This window comes from Ochotona curzoniae, unplaced genomic scaffold (assembly GCF_017591425.1).
Source record: "Ochotona curzoniae isolate NIBS_2020 unplaced genomic scaffold, NIBS_Ocur_1.0 contig_1014, whole genome shotgun sequence".
In the NCBI taxonomy this organism is placed as follows: Eukaryota; Metazoa; Chordata; class Mammalia; order Lagomorpha; family Ochotonidae; genus Ochotona; species Ochotona curzoniae.
Window position 1 is genome coordinate 27,293,253 of NW_024464920.1, and position 24,885 is coordinate 27,318,137.

General features: G+C 38.2%; 1 protein-coding gene across 1 annotated transcript in view; it reads left to right on the forward strand.

Moving 5' to 3' along the window:
* The first annotated feature begins 1,248 nt into the window (after nucleotides 1-1,248).
* Nucleotides 1,249-24,885, forward strand: part of TSPAN8 (tetraspanin 8) — a 29,341-nt gene continuing 5,704 nt past the window's right edge. Inside the window, exons 1-6 of the mRNA XM_040990046.1 lie at nucleotides 1,249-1,540; nucleotides 8,869-8,931; nucleotides 17,197-17,334; nucleotides 18,733-18,807; nucleotides 18,909-19,016; nucleotides 23,633-23,767. Of these exons, the coding sequence (XP_040845980.1) occupies nucleotides 1,481-1,540; nucleotides 8,869-8,931; nucleotides 17,197-17,334; nucleotides 18,733-18,807; nucleotides 18,909-19,016; nucleotides 23,633-23,767 (579 nt within the window). The 5' untranslated portion in view covers nucleotides 1,249-1,480. The remainder of the gene's footprint in view (nucleotides 1,541-8,868; nucleotides 8,932-17,196; nucleotides 17,335-18,732; nucleotides 18,808-18,908; nucleotides 19,017-23,632; nucleotides 23,768-24,885) is intronic.

The window sequence follows — 24,885 nt, forward strand, 5'->3', positions numbered from 1 at the left end:
TTGAGACCATTTCAGATTATAATGGATAGGAGAAATGAGAAATCATTTGTTCTGGAGTTTGAACAGGAGATGAGGAAGGAGGAGCACTCCAGAGGTGCAGCAGCATTTGTTTTCATTTTCTCGGATGAAACAGCACAGACCCCTGACAATGTTAGTGATGACTGAAAGTGTGAAATCATTCTTTGTGAAACTTATCTCAATACGGCCTTTGAGACTAAATGCTGTTATTGATAATGCATTTAAAATATACCTCTGTGAAAATTAGAAAAAAAAATTCTGTTGGAAGAAACATGCTTGCTCATTTTGTAGAATTTTTGACAAGTTTGTAAGAAGTATTTTTCCTAAGGATCTTTAAGAGTAGAGAGGGTTTTTTTTTATTTTGGGAGGAAGTAGAGCTCCTTTGGGGAGGCAGAATATGTGCCACGGTGTGCTCCAGGTTGTTTACACAAAGCAGTCCACACCCTCCTCACTGGGTCAAAGAATTTTGCTTGTACCTGGGACAGCAGTCTTCTATCAGCACTGGAAACAAACTGCCCAGCCCACACCCACTGATCCATTTTGGACTTTTGTTTTGTACAAAAGGACTCAGAATTCAGAAACTGAGTTTGTAGCTATGCATTGTTACCAGAACTAGTTCATCAGAAGGAAGGAAATACAATGTTCCTTCAAACACGTAAAGCTATGAAATCGACTACCAAGCTGTGAAATGAACACAGCGGGGGTATCAGAACCAGGCTGCTGAGAACATTTTTCCTTTTATATCATAAAGAAATAAAGATAAAAACATAATGGTCTTATCCTGAAAAGCAAACATGCCTCCCCTAGCCACTTCTACACAGCTGTGGTGCATTTAAGGTAGCTCTGAGGAATTGTTTTGAAATAAATTGGAAACCCTGAAAGGCACGTATATGTTCTGGTTGATTGACTGTTCCGATGTTAATGATAAAGCTCGATCTACGCCTTGAGATTGGGCAGATTTCTAAATGCATTTTAGGATCCTTGGAAGAACTACCACGTCCCTGAGAAAATGTAGTGCAAAATGAGTCAAGATGCAAAGTACAGCAAGTAGTACAACCTCCTTATAGAGTGGAGTCAGAGGGCAGGGCAGTCAGGCTGTAGTTTCAGTAGTTCCAACCACCTTCTATCTGCCTGTGCCATTCTCTGCCTTGATCCGGTGCCACTCCCTTAACTTGATATGTCAGTTTGCAGGAGGCCGGTTTTCAGAAAGGATCATAAATAACCTGGCCCAGTGCCCTAGAGTCATGACAAGCAGAAAGAACGCACTTGTCTGCAGATACTGTTGGTGATATTTAAATGTGTGGGTTAATGTTTTATCCACTTCAGCTTCTTTGCTTTGTATTTCTTCTCTGAAGCTGTGGGCATAGGAATCTGCAGCCAAATTACTCCGGAGCGGATTGCACGACAATCCTATAACAAATCACTACATTCCTGGCATCTGGATTCCTGATCTTTTTGCAGAATGGCAGGTGTGAGTGGTTGTCTAAAATATTCTATGTTTATCTTCAACTTCTTATTCTGGGTAAGTGTTTCCCTTTTAATTATCAATTTGATGCAAGAAAGGGGATCTTGATATCATAAACAGGAACAAACTGCATTGGAGAGTAGAAGGAACAGGAAAATGTATTTTCCGTTGACTTGTTTGGATTTGTTTGTTCTTTCTTTGGTTATTTCAGTAATTGAAAATGAGCCCATGACTCAAAAAGTGCAGTTACATTCTGTCAGGGTAAACATTTCATAAATGTTTTGATATTGTTGTAAAAACAAGCACAGAGGAAAACTGCCTCCTTAATTAGAGGACAATTATTCTTAGTTGTATATCAATCAGGTTTCCCTGGTTTAAGTCCCCTGTGGGAAAAACATGGTTTGATTCCATCGCTTCACATCTGAATTAGAAACAGGTGAATAGCGAGGCATAGAATGATAAAGACATGAGAAAAAGATCATTTTCTGAGTCCAAAGAGGGGGAAAATAATTTGTCAAAAAAAAAAAAAAAACCCTCAAGAAGGAAACAATAGAATTTTATCATAAAACTAAGCTTGTGAATGTAAATTGACATTTTGGAGTTAGGGTTTTCATGTCATCACCCCACCTTTAATAAACTTGTAAGTAGCATCTAATATTGTGAAATGGACAAAATGCAGAAGGCACGTTGGGGCAGATCATTAAAAATAACGGATTATGCAGTACAAGGAAGATAACTCCATTTTTTTGTGCTTGTTGTCTGTATGCTCTGTACTCCACTGCATTCAGTAAGCAAAGAGCTAGTATCTACATGTTGCTGATTTCTGCCCAGGTAAAAAATTCTTTAAAAAGCGCCTTTTCAAAAATATCTCTAACTTTTTGCTTATCAAGTTTCAAATTGATGAGTTATTTTTGTGTTGTCGTTCAAAAGTGATGAAATAGTATTTATCCTAGTTATTTACCTGTCGTATCCTTACCAAATGATGTATCTGTTACAATATGTACACTGGTTGATGAATTATTTACTCCATGTTTTGAATAATAAAGATAGGCCAAAAATGATGTACTTAGTTTAAGTTTAGTGCATAAATAGATTTACTGTACAGGATGACTTTCCACTCAGTGATCAACAGTCCTAACGTGCACAGATGCTGTATTAAAGGGAAAATGAGTAAATGCATAAATACAATGAAAAGCTTGTCACTTGTGCTTTCTGTTTTTACAAGAAAAAACTTGATTGCACTAATTTTCATTAAGTAGTCCTGCCTTGTACATTTTCTCCTTGTAATAGCTAAATGGATTAAGCATTCTGAGTGTAACATAAAGAATGAAATGTCTTTGTTATGACTTTCTTCCTAGTTTGTTACTATGAATAACTGAAAATTCAGAGAAGATAGAATAATCAATTCCATCAGTTAGCCCTACAGCCATAAAAATAGGGCCAGTCATCTTCCATTCATACTTTTAGGAAATTCCAGATACATAATTTTATCTATAAATATTTTATTGTTGATCTCCAAAAGATAATTTCTTTTAAAATGTAAACACACTATCCCTTTAAGTCTTTAAAAATTTATTAATAATTTCATGGTCCGTGATCAAATATTCATACAGGGTTCAGATGTCTAGTTGCCTCTTAAATATTTCTGTGTGAATCAGGATCCAGATGAAGTCAGCACTCTGATATTATTTGGCATATCTTTTAGGTCAATTTTATCTGTAAAACTTCCTCCAATTTTTTTTTTCTTAGATTTTAAGTGTTGCTGTATGTGTCTTATCATGGTTTTGAGTCTGGATTTTGCCATTTTGCAGGTGTAACATAACATGCTCTCACATCCTTTATATTAATTGTCTGTGGCTCATGGTGGTTTCAGAGTTTGCTTTGGTTTGCTTTTCTGGAAGACTACTTGTGAAGGATGCTGTGCTTTTTTCATCCGAAGGCACATAGGATTTGATTGTTTTGTTTTTTGATAAGTAGCCATTGATGCTTATGTACTACGCAAATTATTACTTGGTTAAGAGATTAAAATGGGTAATTTTTCTTCCTGTACTAGTATGAGCAAGAAAACTTTCAATAAGAAAGTAGTTTCTATTTTCTGTTTAGTTATCACTTAGTTTTTATTTTTGAAACAGGTAACATCAGAACTTTTTTCTTAGCTTCTTCTTTTCAAATTTCAAAATGATGAATTACCCTTTTTTGTATCATTCCAAGGTGATAAGCTAGTGTTTCTCTAAGTATGTTATATGAAATAACAGTTGAACTTGTTAATTTTACTGATGTGCAATTTACTCTACCTTTGCCTAGCACAATTTCTTCAGGTTGGCTTTTGAGACCTTTTGCCATAATTCTAAAAACTTTGTCGGTCCATTTGCTATTTGCTAAAACAAATCATTCCCTACTCTTGCCTACCTTCTACCCAGACATGGAATCAATAATTTCTGCAAGAATATTTTGTATTTGTCTCTAAATTCTTTGTCAAAGTATTCACATACTAACAAGTGCAGGATCCCTATTATTAAGATGTCCTAAAGAATACAAACTGGTAGGAATCTTCAAATCATTAACAACTTTAAAGATTTTTTAAAAAGGTTTATTTATTTTTATTGGAAAGACAGATATACAGAGAGGAAGATCTTCTGTCCAATGATTCACTCCCCAAGTGGCCGCAATGGCTGGAGCTGAGCCAACCTGAAGCCAGGAGCCAGGAGCCAGGAGCCAGGAGCCTTTTCCGTGTTTCCTACGCAGGTGCAGGGTCCCAAGGCTTTGGGCCATCCTCAACTGCTTTCCCAGGCCATAAGCAGGGAGCTGCATGGGAAGTGGAGTCACTGGGATTAGAACCTGCACCCATATGGGATCCCGATGTATGCAAGGAGAAGATTTTAGCTGCTATGCTATCATGCTGGGCCCTAAAGATTTTTTTGTATACATAAAAGTAGCATGCAAAGAACTGTTTAGAACAGATCTGATTTTTTTTAAAAAAAACACTCCTTTTCCTTAATAGCAGAGGGATAGAGAAAGGGAGATCTTCCACTTACAGGTTTACTCCCCAAATATCTGTTAACTACCAGGGCTGGGCCCAGGCGGAAGCCAGGAGCCAGCAACTCTGTCTGGGTCTTACATATGACTGGTAGTAACGCAAGCTCTTGGGCCATATATTTTTTTCTCAGTTTCATAATAATAGGAAGATAGTCTGGAAACAAAGCAGCTGGAACTCAAATTAGTGCTCTTGAGCTGGGATATGAGCTTCCCAATTGATGGCTTAATCCACTGTGCCATGACACTCTCCCGTCTATGTTACAGATTCAGGACAATACCAGAGTACTTCAAAAAGCTCATGGAAAAGTGGAATTTATAGTATGAGCTTATTTGCATCCCAAAGTGTTTCATAATATGTGGAAATATGTTATGGAAAAATATTCATATATTTCTAAAAATAATTTTGTACCAAAATAAATTCCTCCTTTTAATTTCATTTTCCACAACATTTTTGAAATATTCTTGCATGTTTAGCATTCAAAAGGAGTTGTAGGGCTTTGTACAGTGCTGTACCAGAGATGCTCACTGGTTCCTTGAGAAGTTGTGATTGTGATGACATTAACTTTCTGTGTTTCTCTGCTGACACAAAGTCTTTCCAATAATGTTGATTGTACATAAATATTTCTGATGTCCCTGGGGATTTCTTCCATTAATATATGCAATGGGATCTATAATCTCCATGTAAGAAATCTTGAGATTAAATCATTTGGTTGAGGTAGAAGTTGTAAATGCTACCAGTGGGAACTTCTTAGCCTAAGGTGACATCTGCATTTTAAATCAAAATTTAGGAAGTAGGAAGATTCTCTGAGCTTAGAGTATGTTCCTACCTCCACTCTCCTTTCTGCCCCCAATCTAAGCTCTCAGTTGGAATTTTATAATCCTTCATAGGAAATTGTCATGTTGTCACATTCTTAATGTTTATTTAAGCAAAAATGTTAACAGTCCCACTGATGTGGTTTTCTTGTAGATGTTCATAGCCTTGTGTTTCCAAATGCATTCTTTCTGGTATAACTTGCTAAGCAAAGCCTTTGTAAAGTAGGGCCAGATGTTGAAACATCTCTGTGATATGCATATTGTTACTTAATATAAACATACTGGTTTCTTTTGGGGGAGGTTTTGAGATATGCCACATAAATATGCAGTGGTTTCCGTGTTAGATTTACTAATTGAAGAAAAAGGTATGAAAGTAAAAATGATTCCAGTCCCTTACGGGAGAATTTGATGCAAATTGAAGAATTGGATGTGTTGTGGTAATAATAGACAGGTATAAAATATATTTCCCTTTTTTTTTAATGATTTATTTACTTTTATTGGAAAGGCAGATATACAGAGACAGGGAGAGACAGAAAGGAAGGTCCTTCATCTGACAATTCATTCTCCAAGTGATTGCAATGGCCACAGCTGCACCAATCCGAAGCCAGCAGCCAGGAGCTTCTTCCAGGTCTTCCATGCAGTTGCAGGGTCCCAAGGATTTGGGCCATCCTTGACTGCCTTCCCAGATCACAAGCAGGTTGCTGGATAGGAAGCGGGGTTGCTGGGATTAGAACCAGTGCCCATTTGGGATCCTGGCACATTCAAAGCTAGAACTTTAGCCACTAGGCCATCGTGCCGGGCCCTTCCTTGACTTTTTAAAAAACGAATTAAATGCCCACATTTTTCTCTCCCTCTTTCAGATACATCATGCTGGTGGGCATTATAGGTGCTGAGAGTGTGTTAGGGGTCTGATTGAACAGGGAGTATTTGGTTCATGGACAAAGTGGAGTCATGAACAGTAACAGAAAGATAAGGAGAGGCCATCTCTTAATGAAGGAAAGTAGAGTGAGGTAACACAGTCACTCCCAAATGGGACAAGGTGAGACGAGGCTGAAGTTGTGGAGTCAAACATATCAGCATCTGAGGGTAGTGAATGTATGTAGAAGTATGACGAGAAAGAAGGAAGTAAGAGTTTCCAGAATTAGGAATTCAGTGTTCATCATTGACTTTTATGTGTTACTTGGGTCTCTTAAGTTAGATAGAATAAGATTATATTTTATTCTGTATATTGATGGCCTGACCCAAGGAAAAAGAACTAATTAAGGATTAAATTAGTTAAATGCATGAATTTTTTTAAAGATTTATTTGTTTTTATTGGAAAAGAAGAATTGCAGAGAGAAAGAGACAAAGGGAAACGTCTTCCATCTGCTGATTCACTCCCCAAATGATCGCCCTGGCCAAAGCTGTGCAGATCCGAACCCAGGAGTCACGAAGTTCTTCTGGGTCTCCCTGTGGGTGCAGGATCCCAAGGCAGAGCCATCCTATGCTTTCGCAGCCATAATCAGGGAGCTGGATGGGAAGTGGAGCAGCCAGGACATGTACTGGCAACCTATGGTATGCTGGCACTTTCAGGTGGAGGACTGGCCAGTTGAGCCATTGTGCCAGCCCCAATTCATGAGTTTTGTAAATACAGTGATTGTTCATCATTATGCAATCAACTGGAACTATGACAATCACAAAACACAGTAGGACCCAGTGGTGCAGATCTCAGACTGAATATTAATTCCTTCATCACCAGTTGTGACTCCTTTTGGCAATTGGTAAACTTCTCTGTTTTATTGTTCCTCATCAAAAAATCACAAAATATAGTCATATATATCTACATCATGGATCTGTTTGAGCACCTTGGTGGATGAGCTCAAAATAATAAATACCATATAAGTACCATATAAAATTGAAAACAGAAATTTCAATGACAGCTGTATAATTTTTAAGAGACAGAAAGGTACTAGAATAAGAACATTATGTTTATTGAAGGCTAAAGATAAAGTGTCTACTTAGATAATCAATGAAAGTGTACTTGTAAAAGGAGAATAAAAATAAAAATATCTGCGAAAACACATAATAAACAAAAATTTCTATTAATGTAAAAGTAGTGAGAATTCCAGAAGACTTCGTTAACATTTGTGTAAATTCTCTTTTAGGGAGTTATTAACAAAGAACTTCTAAAATAAGAATTTATCCCAGTTTGCAAAAAAAAAATTAATATTTAATGAGAGGAAATTGGGATGTAAAAAAATGAGAATTTTGAAACTCTAAATTTTTTTTCCCCATTGGCTTACATTTTATTGTATATGTGCATGTGTAAGGTAATTAAATTGCATAGGTTGTTTCGTATCTAGATTAAAGCTTTCTTTTTCCTTGTGTTCGTTATTTTGTGGGAGTTGAATCTGTGGTAGGGATGAATTGAGTACAAGTTGATTTTCTGAATGTGATTGTTATTTCTTTGGATTCCAATTTATTTATTCAAGATGTGTGGGTTTTTGTTTTTGAAGTCTTAAAAGACAATTTGTATACTGTAAAAGGCATACAACTTCTGTTGTTATTCAGCTACTCATTGCAGTTAATAAAATCTCCTGACTCTGTCTCATAAGGAGCCATTAAGGTGCCATTGGGACTGTGACCATGACTCAGCCATGCATAAAAGGCCATGCTCTGAGGACACTGGGTTTTGAAGGACGTGGATGTTTATCAGAGCATGGGAGGCTTACAGTCCTACAAAGTCTGCCAGGCCTGCTATGTCTGGTTCTATCAGCCCTCCTCTCAAAATCTACCTCCAATAAAAGAGCTTCATTTTATTTTTTACTTCACAATATATATCTTTAGAAAAAGAAAGTCTGAAAGAATTTTCCTTACAACAAAGTATAATGTGTTTCACATCTTATGTGTTGGCATTGGTCCAAATTAAATAATCTGGTAGAGTCATTAAAGGAATTTAAGACTTTAAGTACTATTCTTCGTTGTTGTCTTTTTCTTGGTAAGCTTCACCACCTATAGGAGCTTATTTTTCAAGAAGTTTAGTTAGGTTCAAAAATGCTGGTTAGCATGTATCCCAGTTGCTTAACAGCAAATTTGTCAAAGGTACCACTGTTACTTGTTTACCCCAATTTTATTCTCCATCTTAAATCCTGAGTGAATATTTTGTGATTATCAAGTCTTTTCTTCCTTGGTCCAACATATATTCTCAGAGACAAATCCAAGTGCTTCGTATGGATGTTTTATTTTTACATGGTTTGCCTTCTTGAGTCTACAGTCTCCAGAGCACAGTGTTGGAATTGCATCATGGAGAACTGCCTTTTCTCATCTACTGGAGATGACTTCTGGCTCACAGATCCATCAGTGTTCTGCAGATGACAGTTATTCTTATCAAACATATACTTTGCCATGGAATGTTTCAACAATTATTTGTATATTTCATTTATGTTTTTAGGCTGTGATGGTGTAGTTAATTAACATCTGTTATAAACAGATGGATGAAAGTACATGGATTTAGTTTATTTTATTGCTAATTTCACTCTTTTTTTTTTCCTCTGCAGGTGTGTGGTATCTTGATCCTGGCCGTGGCGATATGGGTACGAGTAAGCAAAGATGGTCAAGAGGTAAATATACAAATATAAGCCACTTTGCCCACCCCATAGTTTCTTTCTTTCTTTTTTTTAAAAAAAGATTTATTTACTTGAAGGAGTTACAGAGAGAGAAGCAGAGACAGAAAGACATATTCCTTCTGCTGGTTAACTCCCCACTAGTAACAATGGCAAGAGCTGGGCCAGTCTGAAAACAGGAGTCAGGAGGTCCTTTTGGGTCTCTCATCTCTGTGCAGAGGCCCAAGGACTTGGACTGTCCTCCACTACCTTCCCAGGCCATTAGCATAGAGTAGATCCAAGGTGGAGCAGCCAGGAATCAAACTGGTACCCATATTGGATGTTAGCAATATAGGTGGAGGATTACTGTGAAATGCCTACGTGCCAGCCTGTAGTTCTTTTCTTTCTTCCTTCTCTTCCTTCCTTCCTTCCTTCCTTCCTTCCTTCCTTCCTTCCTTCCTTCCTTCCTTCCTTCCTTTCTTTCTTTCTTTCTTTCTTTCTTTCTTTCTTCCTTTCTTTCTTTCTTCTTTCTTTCTTGCTCCTTCCTTCCTTCATTCCTTCCTTCCTCTCTAAAGATTTATCTTTTTTTTTTTTGCAAAGGCAGATAGGATTTATGGAGAAAAGGAGAGACAGGTGGAAGAAGACGCAGGTGGAAAGGGACCGATACTGAAGCATTCCTCTTTCACTGTTTGTACAATTCCGGTTTGATGGGCCATGTGAAAATGTAGATCATCTTCCCTCCTCAGCATGAGAAATAGCTTTAATAGCACAGAATATTGACAATAATTTAGCTGATTTTAAAATGGTTGGCCTAGAATGAAAAAAAAAGTGATGTTACCTTAAAGAAGAAAATTTGAGTCTGTGCCTTAAAAGCAGCAAGAAACAAACACATTTGATGTTTCCCATGGCAACTAGCACTGGAGTTTACCCCTGGTCATGGGAGGATAGCTCAGCAGTTATCTTGGGATGTCCAGCTTCTTGCTATCAGTGCAAGATGTGCATGACTGGGGGCAAAGAGCTTACGCACATTTCCACATGTCTGCAGGTGAAAATTGAGTGAGTGCTGATGCTGGACTTCAGTGCGTGCAGTGTCGCAAATGTGGGAAGGCTGGGGAGGGAAGGAGCCTATGCAAGTGTGTGCAAAGAGGGGTCTTCTCTCACTTTTAACCAACATTATTCCACCTTGGCAGCATTTCCTGCTTTCTTCATTCTCCTCCTTAAAAGAAATAATTAATTAATTTTTATTGGAAAGGCAGATACACAAAGAGGAGGAGAGACAGAGAAGATTTTCTGTTCTCAGATTCACTCCCCAAGTGGCCACAATGGCTAGAGCTGAGCCAATCGGAAGCCAGAAGCCAGGAGCTTCTTCTGGGTCTCCCACATGGGTGCAGGGTCCCAAGGCTTTGGGCTGTCCTTGACTGCTTTCCTAGATTGCAAGCAGAGTGCTGGATGGGAAGTGGGGACACTGGGACATGAACCAACACACATATGGGATCACAATGCATACAAGGCAAGGACTTTACCCAGTAGGCTACAGCACTGGATCCTCTCCTCTTCTTTTAAGGGGCACATATCACTTCCGAATTATTACTCTTAGTCCTGTGCATTCATTTTCTCAGTTTTGTTTGTGACCTGGGCTTTTGGTACTATGCAGGATCGAGTCGTCTATAACTGCAGTCATTTCATGACATTTTCCTAAATGAAGAGAGCTTCCTGCTTCTCCACAGGGAAAATTTTCATTCCTATTCTCCTCAGGGAAAATTTTGATTCCTATTTGGTATTTTTAAGCTATTCTTATACCACGAATTAAGACAGTACATTTCTTTCTTTCCCTTTTTTCTTTATTTGAGAAGTAGCAAGACAAAGACAGAGAGAAAGCTCTCATTTGCTGATGCACTCCAAATATGCCCTCATTGTGACCATGGCTAAGTCAGTTGTAGCGCTGGAATTAGGCTATGTTGAAATTGAAACTCAGAAATTCAGTCCTGGTCTCTTTAATGAGTAGCAGGGATGGAGTGGTTGGAAAATCACTTACTCCCTCCCGAGATGTGCATTAATTGGAAGCTGGAGTCTGTAGTGGAGCCAGCATTCAAATCTACCACTTGGTTGTGGAATGCAGACAGCCAGCTTCTTTCTGTTTACTTTCCGTGATAGAATTCCTTAGGCTGAGGGGCTTCTCCCTTTACCCTCCTCTTTCTTCTCCCACCACTGTTTTCCCCTATATTATTGTAATATGATAGTCCCTCAGCAGCAGTTAGAAGTCCAGCATTTTGCTGTTTAAGTGTGTCATGGCATTACAGTACGTATAGATAATGGTAGACAGTCAAGCATCCTATTGTCAACATATAGTTACCAGTTTCTTTGGGAGTCCGTCCTTTATTCAGCAGTAGAGATACATTCTGCAGCGCATCTTCACTTCTTGGTGTGCTAGTTTCCATTATACAGTTCCTCTAGATGAATATATCTATACACATGTTTACCTATATATCTATTGATTTTGTATTTTGCATGAAGATTGCCTTACGTTAGGCAGAACATATGATATTTGCTCTTTTGGGATTGGCTTATTTCACTGACCAAAATCTTCTCTAGTTGGGACCATTTTGTTACAAATGGTAAAATCTTATTCTTTTGCATGCCTGAGTAATACTCCATATAATAGATGTACCATAGTCTTTCTTTATCCATTCCTCTTTTGATAGGCATTTGGGTTGTTTCCATGTCTTCCCTATTGTAGATTGTGCTGTTGTAAATATAGGATCACAGGTAACTTTCTTATATACGGAGTTCACTTTAGCTCTTTTCTAAGAAGTGGATAGGTGGGTCATACCGTAGATCAATTTTCAGTTGTCTGAGCACTCTCCATATTGACCTCCATAGTATCTGTACTAACCTATATTCCCACCAACAGTGAATAGACTGCCTTTCTCCCAACCTTCGTGCCAGTGTTAGTAGAGTTCTAAATGTAGGCCAATCTCACAGGAGTAAGGTGGAACCTCAGTGTGGTTTTTATTTGTATTTCCCTAATAGCTAGGAGTTATCTCAGTCATAGAGTTAATTATGTATATTAGGACCATGATTTATGTTCATTAATTTTATATTCTGCTACCCTGCCAAACTCTTACACGTTCCAATTGTGTTTTGATTGAGTCTTTTGGTTCTCCTATGTACAAAATCATGTTGTCTGCAGTAGGGATAATTTTAATTCGTAGTTTCTGATTTGAATTCTTTTAGCTTTTTTCTTGCCTAGTAGCTCTAATGAGGACTTGCAAAACTATGTTGAATAGTGATTATGAAAATGAACATCCTTGTCTAATTCCAGGTCTTAGTGGAAAAGCTTCCAGTTTTTCCTCATTTGGTATGATGATGGCATTAGGTTTTTCATATATTGATTTGATTGTGTTGTAGACTGTTACTACTATGCCTATCTTACTTAGGATTTTTAGCATGAAGTGGTGTTGGATTTTATCAAATGCCTTCTTTGCATCTGTTGAGATGATCCTATGATTTTATTCTTTAATTTGTTGATGTGGTATATAACATTTACTGGTTTGTGAATGTTAAGCCATCCCTGCATGCCAGTGATGAATCCCACTTTGGGTGAATGACCTGTCTGATATTTTGTTGAATTCCTTCAGCTAGTATTTTGTTGAGGGTTTTTGCATCTCTGTTCAGGGATATCAGTCTGTGTCTCTTTCTCTGTTTTGTCTCTGACATTTGTACTAAAGTGATGTTGGTTTCATAGAAAGTGTGGAAGAATCGCCTCCATTTTTATTGTTTTTGAATAGCTTACAGAAGATTGGGGTAGGTTCTTAAAACATTTGCTAGAATTTATCAGCAAAACCATCTGATCCAGGGATTTTTTTGGCGGGGGGGGGGGTGTTAATTACTGATTCAATCCTCATCCTGATCATAGGGCTACTTAGGTTATTAATTACCTTATGATTCAATTTTGGTAGATTGTATTGTTTTGGAGCATACCATATAAAACACTACTGAAGCCAATTAGAAAAGTTGAGAAATCTTTATTAGCCAGCTGGCAAATACCCCCACTCAGAACAGATCTAAGGGCTACAGCCGTGAGCTGTTATTGTAAGGAGCTTTTAAAGGAAAAAAAAACACATTCTGGTGGCCTGCACACTGGCTGGCAAGCAAGCAGGCTAGGGTACAGAAGCTACAATAAGCAGGTTAGATTCAAGATGAGCAATTCTAAAATTGCAGTTACTGTTTAACTTCATGGAAATTGGTTCTACTTCCCATGGGGTTCAGTTTCCAGGACCTGGTTCCTCCTTAAGGGAGTAGCCCAACTGGTGACCACTGGATGATGTACTCTGTAATTTTTCACTCTGTCACAGTATGTACCCTAAAATATATCCATTTTTCTAGATCTTCTGACATGTTGGCATACAGTTTCCGTAACAGTTCCTGATTATTCTATGTGTGTCTGACATATCCATTGTTGTGTCTCTGATTCTGTTGATTCGTATTTTTTTTTCTCCACCATTTTTTTACTACTGACTCAATCATTTGTTCAAGTCAGTGAATGTCTAATTAGTTTTTGTTTTATCATTGTGCACTTAAATGCCTCTATTCACAGCCTTGTGGAAAGAGCAATTAAAAACAAAATTATTTATTCTGTTTCCTAGCCTGAAGTTGAGGAACATTTGTGGAAATTGCTTTCTCTCTCTCAATATCTCTCTCTCCTTCTCCCCTTCTCCTTTATTTCTCTTATATTTTGCTTTCCACTCCTAGAGAACCCCTAGAATCATGGTGACGCTCAGCCACTTCCTCATTCTTTGCCTTTGTTTGGTGATAACCTTTGACAAGGGACAGTATGACAGCTAGCTGATAAGCTCCCAGTACATCAGGATTTATTTATTATTTTATAGTGAAAAATACGCTTTTCTGGAGGTTTGAGAATCCTGTGTTTGATCCCAGGAAGGGTATTTGTAGATGGACAGAGATCCTGTTGTCTAGGTTGGGATGTCTGACTCTGGATCTCATAATGAAACTCAGAGTTTAACAACCACCTACTTTTTAATATGTGTGTGAAGCTTGCATCTTATTTTATTCTATTGTTTTATTTCTAGTTGATACTTCCTCTCTTCCCAGTGTTTCTGGTAAACAAATTTGGTGTTTAGTCTATTAAGAAGTTACACATCTTGAATGTATTAAAGAGAACTGTTGTCTTGAGGGTGTTACTCCTCATCTGGGCATAAGAAGGAATTAATGGAGCTAGGCAGCATCTCTAGTTACATTTAGACACTTGCACCATCAGCCACTTAGCATGAACAAAAACCAGTTATCTGCCAGGACCACATTAACCAGCCTGACTTATATGGAATTAGCTTTATATTTATCTGAAGTCTGTAACAAAGAATCATGACTGAGTAAAGAGTTGAATTATGGTAGCGGAGGAATAGAAGGAGCAGTTTCAGAAGGGAAAACATGGACACAGATAGAAAAGGAGGATGCTGGGGAGGAGGTAACATATTTTTCTGCAAGAGAGTTTCATAGGAAGTTTTTTCTCCTTTGGGATATAAAAACTCAGCTCCATGAGGCAAAGGGAATGGGTAGCCTTTCTTGTCCCAGGAGACTTTCCCCAATCCAAAGAGAATCTCTGTACAGCTTTTAATATTGCATAGTTGGAGCAAACATCTGAACTCAGATTTCTACTCCATTCCTAAATAGTTGTTTTGGGGCTGGCCATGGCACTGTTTTTGCCAGGCAGCCAATCCATGGCTTTCTGGCCAGTCTCTGACAGTGGGTCACCTCACCTGGGCCATTCTTGCAAAGGCACCTTGCAATATGTTGTATAAGTGCTGGCTGTACCAACCAGGTCTCTATCTGTTCTCTGATGATCCAGATGGTGAGTCTTCCATCTTGTTGTTCAACTTAGGGTTTGCATGTACTGGCTGCAATATTTAGTGGTGAGTCAATAAAGATGGCTATTTTGTTTCTTTAAAAAAATTGTTTATTTGAGAGAATGACAGAGAGAGGAGAGACTGATAGAGAGTAAGAGACCCCAAAGCTGATTCATGACTAGCACCACAGTGACTACATGCTAGGAGCTGGGAATTCAGCCAGGTCTCCCGCATGGAAGGTAGGGCCTCATCTGATTGAGCCATCACCTATTGCCTTTTAGAGTCTGCACGAGCAGGAGGCTAGAGTTAGGAGTCAAAACTGAGGGTCAAGTCCAGGCAGTGCAAATGGGATTCAGGCAGCTTAACTGGCCATCTCAGCTGCTAGGCCAAATGCCCACTCCAGGCTGGCTTTTTTAAGCTGCTTTTTTGTCACATGTATTTTGACTCAAATATCATGACTGTTTATTAACAAAACTGATTTCATGGCTGCAATCCTAAAAAGAAAACAAACACAGCAAGCCCCAAAACAAACAAAAATCTTTAGGACATAACCACGCTTTCAAACTATGTAAATTGAAACATTATCTGTAAATACAGACTTTTATAGACAAAAGATGCCATGGATTATCAGAGCCTGGTGCAGAATCTTTTTGCAAAGGGAAAATCTGAGCCCAAGTTGACTATTTTACTATTTCAGAGTTACAAATGTGTGTGTGTGTGTGTGTGTGTGTGTGTGTGTGTGTGTGTTTGTAACAAATTAGGTCTTTACCCAAAACCTGGCTGGGGCCTAAAAATTTGTTTTAATGCATTTCAAACTTCAACACAATCCTTCCTATTGATTGGAGAATAGAGATTCTCTTGATATGAAGTGGGACAAAAAGCTTTGAGCATAAACAAAAAGAGTGCTAGAAGTTATTGCAGTGGCCAGTTTTGCAATTGACACTGCTAGAGAATGTCCCGCATCTGTAATGCAGATTCGGAGAGGCAAAGTAATTGGAGTAGCCTGAGAACTAGTGTTCCACCTGGAACAGACCAGATACAGTATGGAAGAGCGAGATGGGCTGATGTGACACTCATGCATGACACAAGCAATTTCAGTCTTTTCTGGTGGTTTGTTTCTGCACATTTATGGAGGACAAGAGGTAGCGTTGAGGCTAGTTGTTAAGTAGATGTTGAGGAAAAGTGTGTGTGTGTGCTAATAGGACTGAATTACACCACACGGATAGCTCACCTTCCAGAAAAGGCTCAAGAAGTTTTTCTAGAATATCCCATTACTTAACTTCCATACAACACACAGGGAATTCATATGATATACCTGGCTTTGGCCTTTTTTTTATGAAGACAAAAAATATTCTTATTAACTCACAAATGTTCCTCCATGTCCTTTTTCAATCAGTATCTACAATTTACTATCTCTTCTAAGGCAAACACTGTTTTGATTATCATCAATGTAGTATTACCTGTTCTTGAATTACCTATCACTGAGTTCACATATTATTTACTCTTATATACATCAATGTAATTTCAAAATGCATTTAAAACATGTCAATCCATAGTTTGAGAATCATTGGACTTTTAAATATAAAAATTAAATTACAATGATGCACATGCTTTATAATACTACTTAATGTATAAAATACAAAATATATAAACCAACAATCACAACAATAACAAGGAAAGCATCTGTTTTAAGCTTTTGAAAATTGTTTTCAAAAGCCCATTACAGGAGCTGACATGGTAGCCTCGCTGCTCAAGTCCTTGCCTTGCATGCACTGGGATACCATATGGGTGCTGGTTCTAATCCCAGCAGCCCTGCTTCCCATCCAGCTCCCTGCTTCCCATCCAGCTCCCTGCTTGTGATCCGGGAAAGCAATTGAGGATGTCCTAGAGCTTTGGGACTCTGCATCCATGTAGGAGACCCAGAAGAGGCTCCTGGCTCGTGGCTTTGGATCGGCTCAACTCCGACTATTGCAACCACTTGGGGAGTGAATCATTGAACGGAAGATTTTCCTCTCTGCTTTTCTCCTCTCTGTATATTTGACTTTGCAATAAAAACAAATAAATCTTTAAAAAAAAACCTATTGCATCTATCTCATTCAACTTTCAATGTATTGTCTTAGAAAAACTAAGATTTTGTATACATAGAAGCTGTACTTATGCATGGGTTACCAACTGATATTTTAATATATACATATGTAGTGTATAAAATGTTCAATCAAGGAGATCATATTTATTTTCTCAAATATGAAGATTTTTCAGAGGTGAAAGCTGTTCGCAATCTTGTTTTCTGGCTAATTTTTTTTTTCTTTTTTTGTGTGTGTGTGTGAGAGAGAGATATAACTGTTAAGTGAAGGAAGCATGAAGCAGAGGACTTTTTGTTTGTTTGTTTGTTTTGTCATCAACTTGTTTTTATTTCCAGATTCTCAGTAGTGGGGACACTGGCACCAACTCCTATGTTTCTGTGGATCTCTTGATCGCTGTGGGTGCCATCATCATGGTCCTGGGCTTCCTGGGGTGCTGCGGTGCCGTGAAAGAAAGCCGCTGCATGCTTCTCTTGGTGAGTGTTTCAAGCAAGCTTCAATGCTCAATCAGAAGACTCGGAGGGTCATCACCCACCCTCCTTGCCTTTCCAAAGGATTAGCTAAGATTGATCTAATGCCAATATTTGTTAGAGGGCTTGACTGTGGACGAGAGCTTGACTTAGAGTTGACTAAGTTTGCCTAGATTGGAGGATACTGTAAGAAAAGATAAATGGTCATCATTCATCCAATTGTTTATAAGTTATTCATTTGTTAACACCGCTACATACCTCCATGTGTCAGAACCTGTGCTAAATCCTAAACACAATTTAAAGCAATTAGAACCTGGAAGGAAAGATTAATAAGTAAAAAAAGGTAAAGGGTGGGGACAGGTAGGGAATAGTTAGCCAGGGAAAAAAATAAAAAATGATTGTATGGGCAAAGGCATAACGATATCTCTAAAAATGAGGCCCTGACAGTTTAGTGGTATGTTTGGGGAACTGAAAGGCTTTGGAAATGGCTGGAGAATAGGCAGAAGCTGCCTGCAGCAAGGGATGGAGCTAAGTCTGTGGTCAAATCAGAAAGTGTCCTATGTGCCTGGTAAGACAAGCATAAGGAATAACAGAACTGAGTCTATCACTCAGAAAGCTTCAAGGAGAATGAATTATATTAGATAAGCCGAAGATTTTGACATGAACAGTAGCAAAGAATGAATGGATATGATAAAACTAGTGGAAAAAAACCCCCAAGTGTTTATCAGTTATAAATCTGACACTAGTGTTTATCAGAGCTAATCAAAGCCTGCTTCTCAATAAAATTAATGTTTCTTTTGCCCCTGAAAAGAATTTCTTTTAACTATTTCTTTTCTATCAAAGAAGCCCAAGAGTTTTAACAGAACTGTAACAGCATCTTTAGCAGTGCCTTTTGGTTGGTATGACCTTATTTGCAATGTGGGGGAATTAATTTTTTTATTGAGCAATTTGTTAAACAAAAAGAAGTAGTGGGCTGCATCCTCCAAAATTATGGTTATGTAGACCTGAAGTAGACTGAGGGAATCTATCTAACCGGAGGTCAGATGGTCCTGATAATGATGGAAATGCTGTTTCAAGACCATCTCTGAGTTGTGTTTTATGAAGAAAGGAAAGAGGAGCGATAATATTCAAATGCATGTTTAAAGCCCCCGTCATTCACACTCGTAGATGCCCATGGTACTTACTATCTGTAAATCTTCATCTGAACTATTCTCCTTGGCCAGTCTTTGAAGCAGATGTTTCTGAGCAACCACAGAGCTGGGGTTTGCAGTTTGAGGCAGGGTAGAGTAAGTGAAGAGTGTGGTTGTCACTTAACTGTGGTAAGACTCCAGCTGTCAAGGGAAGTTTTCCTGAAAATTGCTGAATGCATAGAGGACAATAAACATTCCTATTGCTTTGTTTCAGTTTTTCATAGGTTTGCTGCTGATCCTGCTCCTGCAAGTGGCAGCGGGAATCCTAGGAGCTACTTTTAAATCTGAGGTGTGTATATAGGGGATGTTTCACAGTGCTGGAAAAGTATAAGAAACTGCAGTAATGCCCTGTGGCACAAGTAATTGAATAACATTTGTTGTCATTTGCAGTACAGCCGCATTCTAAATGAAACTCTTTATGAAAATGCAAAACTGTTGAGTGAAACAAATGACGCTGCAAAAACCTTCCAGCAGGCGATGAGTGAATTTCAAGAAGAGGTAATTAGAATCTGTGGGTCATTTGGGAGTTAGATGCAGTTTTTTATGTTGGGTGTTTTTAAAGGGATTGTATTCCATGAAGATTGATAATGTTTGCATTTTACAGATTTTGACTGGTTTTGCTTTTCCCATGCTTGAGAAAAATTCAGAAATATCTGAAACCATTTTCTAGTTTCTTTTTTTTTTTATTATTATTTATTTTTTTTTTTAAAGATTTATTTTTATTATTTTTTTAATTGGAAAGGCGGATATACAGAGAGGAGAGACAGAGAGGAAGATCTTCCATCCGATGATTCACTCCCCAAGTGAGCGCAACGGGCCGATGCTATGCCGCTCCGAAGCCAGGAGCCTCTTCCGGGTCTCCCACGCGGGTGCAGCGTCCCAAAGCTTTGGGCCGTCCTCGACTGCTTTCCCAGGCCACAGGCAGGGAGCTGGAAGGGAAGTGGGGCTGCCGGGATTAGAACCGGTGCCCATATGGGATCCTGGGCGTGCAAAGCGAGGACTTAACCACTTGCGCCACCGCGCCGGGCCCTCTAGTTTCATATGTAGTTCTTTTAGCAGTTTGGAAGGTAGAGGTAAGAAGTTATGCGCAAGATTGGTTCAAATCAATAATTGCTTTAAAATTTGTCATCAAAATGATGGTGTGATTGGGGGGTCTCCTCTCCCTTCTTCTCTCCTCTCTCTCTTGCCCGTTCTTCAGTCTCTCATACAAATAAGCTTTGCTAATATTAATACTCATGATGCACCCAGTTTACATGCAGTGGCTATTTTAATCCTCACAATAATCATATGACATGGTGTTTTGGTTCAATTTGTGTTAATATAACAGAACCTGGTCCCTGCCCCTATTCAACTGCAGGACAGGCAGATGTCAGATGTCATCCTGCAACAGGTGTATGTCTGAGAGAGACATCACATGGCAAGACATGAAGAAAGAGGTTGGGGACAGTCCAGGTTTAGCCTTTCTGTAACAGTCTATTCTCATAACAATCAGTTCACTTCTGCAAAAACAATCCACTCAAGAAAAGCAGCATTAATTAACCTGCAAGGAAGGAACCCTTGAGAGTTAACTCTTTCCATTAGGCACCACCTCTTAAAGCTTCCACCCTCTCAAAGCCAGTCCACTGGGAAGCATGCTTCCAGCACATGCAGCTTTGAGAAACACACTATGATCACACCAAACCACAGGATACACTAGTCAGCTGCTGCATTCTAACGTCACAGTAGCTAAAGCAGGTAACTTTCAGAAGACAAAATGGTTATTTGACTGGCTTGCAGTTTTGAGGGATGTGAAGCCAGCATCTTTCTCAGTTCTGGTGAGGGATCTGTGCAAGTAGCAGATAGAAATGGCAGGAGTGTGCCTTGGACTAGGTGGTCACATCTCCATCTAGGAGCAAAAAGTGATAGCATGTGCCTCAGTCCTTCTAAGGGCATGTCCTCAATGATCTAAGAAACCCCCACCCCCACCACCACTGCAAGGGTCCAGCTCCAAGAGATGACAAGACCTTACAGCTGTGATCCCTGAGGACCACACCTTTAATATTGGTCATTTGAGAAACATCCAAACCAATATCCAAGTCACAAAGGATGGATAGCATCACTATTCTCATCATCCCAGTTTACAGATGAAGAGATTGAGGTTTAGAGGTATCTGACTGCTGATAAATGGGGTTGGCATTTGAGTTGAGATCTGTATTGCTAGTCTATTTACTACTTTATAGTTGCCACACTAACCCCACTCCAGGATAACCTTCTTTTTAAGATAAAGTTAAAAATGGGCTAGACACAGAAGGTATTCTACTATCTGGCTCTCACCTACTGTTTTTCATTTGGCTGTACACCCTTCCATGAAGAAGACATTTGGACTCCAATTCGTTTGTATCCTTGAGCTCCCTTGGGACATTTTGCCTTTCTGCCACTGCGCTGTCCTTCACCTTTGTCCACTATTAGAATGTACTAATTTCTTTTCTTTCAAAATCCATGTACAGAAACTAACAGTTCCCTATGAAATTCTTCCTTTTCATATCTTCTAATTCAGATTAACTACTAGTAGTATTCATTTCATGCAAGTCTTGCAAATTCTTACAATTTTAGAGGATAATTGTATAGATTATTTAACCTGACTTCCCAATTACTGAAGCATTGTATTTGTGATCTTGTACCCACCCTCTGTTTAAACATTGAAGGGTTGGGTTTAGGTGCAGCAGATTTAACCACCACTCAAGGTGGCCATTTCAGAGTGCTTGGGTTCAAGTTCCAAGCACTTGTGCCTTCTACTCCAACTTGCTGCTAATACACACCCTGTGATGTAGTAGGTGATGATTTAATTACTTAGAGGCCTTTGTGACTCATCTAGAAGACATGGAATTCTAGGTTTCAGGTTTTGGCCTGGTCCATTCTTGGCTGTTATAAACTTTTTGCGGGACAGAGGATGACCAACTGATGGGTGCTAACTCTCACTCTTTCTCTCTCTTCATGTCTCATTCAAAGTAATAAATAACATAAATACATTAGGAATAAATACTAAAGAATTGAAACTTTTAAATTTCCATTCCATTTAAATATGTCAGATGATTACTGTTTTTTTTTTTAAATTCAAAACAAATGTACCTCCCTAGAGTTTACATCATTTAGTCCTATTTCTTCAACATTTTCAGAAAACAAAGAAATTCTATGGATGCTTTCACACATGGCAACTTTTTCTTTGAAAATTGATATTGCTTCATTCTTAAAAGCTTTGCTTTTCAATTTGAAACATCCTTGGTTTCTTAAGCTATTTATCAGATGCCTTTTTTCCCCCGGAGCATTATTCAGTTCCCATTTGGATAGACTCCAGCTTGTAAAAATTCTGCTTAAAGCATTGTTTCCAATAACTGCAACCTGATAAGGGTCACTCGCTGTTCAGCATCCTCAGTGTTGTGTGTGATCTTAACTCCCTTGTAGTTGCATCCCTTTGATTTTTGTTTCTCTCCTTCTGGGTCATTTCCACTCTAGGACACAAGCTAACACAAGTTTAAAGTAGGAAGAATTTGCACAGCCTTAATCCTTAAGCAACTTTGAACCTTTCCCAGTCAGTTGGCATTGGCCAGATGTAGTAACTTAGACCCCCCTAGAAGGTTGGCATCAGCCAGATGTGCCAGAGGTCATACTTGCTGTACATTATCCCTGAAATTCAAACTCTCAGTGCTAGCTGTGAGTTCCTAAATAGTCTGTTTATTTTTGTATATTCTGCTCAAGTGCCCCCAGTCTTGTTACAGAAATCCTTCATTTTTGCTCCTTATGTTTATTAGGCTACCATTCCTTTCTCCTGTCTTAAGTTTGGTTATTTTTCTTCTTTTTTATCCTCCATGTTTTAATTGATTCTTTGGGAAAAGTGTCCTACTCTTGATTTTGGCTGGGTAATATGGGTTCTACTACCCATAGACAGAAACTGCAAAGGAGGTGCAGCTTTCATTTTTGAGTTTCAGGGAATTTCCATGCAGATTTCCTGTTGATATATGATGGAATGTTCCTCTCCTGGGTTCTTAATAGTAACTGTCTAGAGGGGCTTTGTGCTTCACAGTAGACTGCCCTTTTTATTCAGAGGTTGCACAGCTTTCCCCAAGTTCTGCCTAACTTTTTTCCTAACTGCTCCCACTGTCGATCTGTTGATCAATTATGGTAAGCTTGAGCTTTCCTGCTTCCCACCTTTATTCTATGTCTGTGTGCCTCCCTGAGGTGTGTTGAATTCCAAGTACAAACTGATCTCTGTGTATTGTGGGACCTACATTCTGTTTGAATTGGAGTATCTGCATCATTTCATGCTTTTTAAGATTACATAATCAGAAAGAGTAGGCAATTAATCATGTCTCCCACAGAAACAAAAAAAAATTGTTTCAAGATCACCCTCCTCACTAATATTGATCTTGGAACCACCTAAAATTTCCAGCTCTTTGTCATACACACACCTGTTGAGTCATGTTCTTGCGCAATTAATTCTTTCAGCCAAAGTGTGAAACTGTGTAACTTCTCAGTTGAACTTGTTAGTTTAAATCCATTGTTTGAACTATTTGTGGAACTTGAATCTGTTGTTCAATGCATTAATCACCACTCCTGGCTCCATATCACTACATTTTTTTTTAAGCAACAGAGAGGGAGAAAATGAAGAGAGAAAGAGAGAAAAAGAGAGAATGTAATTTTTTTGAGGTGCTTCTAATTTTTCTCCTCTCCTCCAGAAGTGACCAGAAATTTTGGAATGAAAACTTTATTTTTAAAAGTTCTCCTCCATTTTGAACAATGGTTCTTTAGTGATACCTTGACAGTTTCTTCAAATCTTTTGAAGCATCTTTGCTAAAATCTGGGCTATATAGAGCCGATTTAGCCCTTCTCTTGTCACTAAACTTGAAGATGAATTTTTAAAAATCTTATTTCTAAGTTTCTCCAACTTTTGTATCTTAATGTCATTTTCCTCATTAAGATAAAATAAACTTTCATTTTGACTCCTATGTTCAGAGAAGTGAGATTTATAATTTAACATTAGAAACATCTTAATAATGAGCTCAGAAGTGTAAGATTTAATGTGTTGACAATGTTTTAAATCTTTGTAATGACTGCTTCTCATTCTTTTCATCAAACAGTTTCAATGCTGTGGTCTGGTCAAAGGAGCTGCTGATTGGGGAAATAATTTTCAACAAAATTACAAATCATGTGAATGTTCATCAACGACGTTAGATTCCTGTACAGTTTATAATGGACTGTATGTGTACAAAGAGGTGAGAAAAAAATCAAATTTGCCACAAAAATGTGGATATGGTATTTTCACAATGAATGTGTGTCCAGAAAATCCAAGCGCAGCAAGTAAAATGGGAATTATGATATTAAATTCGCAGGAGTTTCCCCCTTGGATGATAATACCTTACCTAAGGACAAAAGCATGTATTAAGAAAAGGAAGTATTCATATTTCTTCTATGAGTTTGGTGTTATTTGAAAGCAACTTCAATACTCAATAAAACCATAAAACCAGTAAAAGATGGCAAAGTATATGCATAAAGTATATTTTGTCCTGTTTTTAGCGAAATAAATTTTTAAAAGTAAACTTAAAAACATAAATTTAAAAAAATAGTATTTTTACATTACGTTTTTCAAATTAAAGTTTTCTTTTCTCAAGAAATTATATAAGTGTAAAGGAAGGATTTGGTGTTTTGAGATTTAGGTTATGGCATTAAAGAAACTCTCAGTTTATCTAGTTATTTATGAAATGAGAAGTTACCATGGATATTTAAAGTCAATTGGAAAGGTGACTTTATCTTGTATATCTGTGAAAGCAGTGTTTATGTGACTTGTGGATATTAGTGAATGTCTTGTTTCTTGCTGTTCATCAAGTCATCAGGTACTTGTTGAGCACCTCCTATGTGGCAGATGTTCTACCAGATTGGGGGAATCCTTTCTTGAACACCATATAACATCTCTATTAATGGAACTAATGCCATTAGAAGAGAGAATAATATGATTAGGCAACTCAATTCAGTGGATATTGCTATTGCTTGAGTAGGCACAAGTGTTGGGCCCTCCTCTGTCTCTAATCCAGGCGGAGGACTTGACATCCTTTTGCCTGGAAGAAATGCGTAATGAATAAATTGGTATTAGTATGCCATGTGTGTACTGTAATTCTTCAGTGCCCACTGTGTGTGATATAGACTCTTCATAGGGTCATATGTGGTTCTGGATCCTCAGGATTATGATTCAAGTGAAGAGAGAGATGCATACAAATGGTCATCAATCACAATGAGCTGATTTCTTTAATGCCTAAAGATTGTTTTCAATGTTTTGTTGTTCCTGTTTAGCAACTAATACTGAAGTTAATGTTTAGAATACAATAGTGTCAAAGGG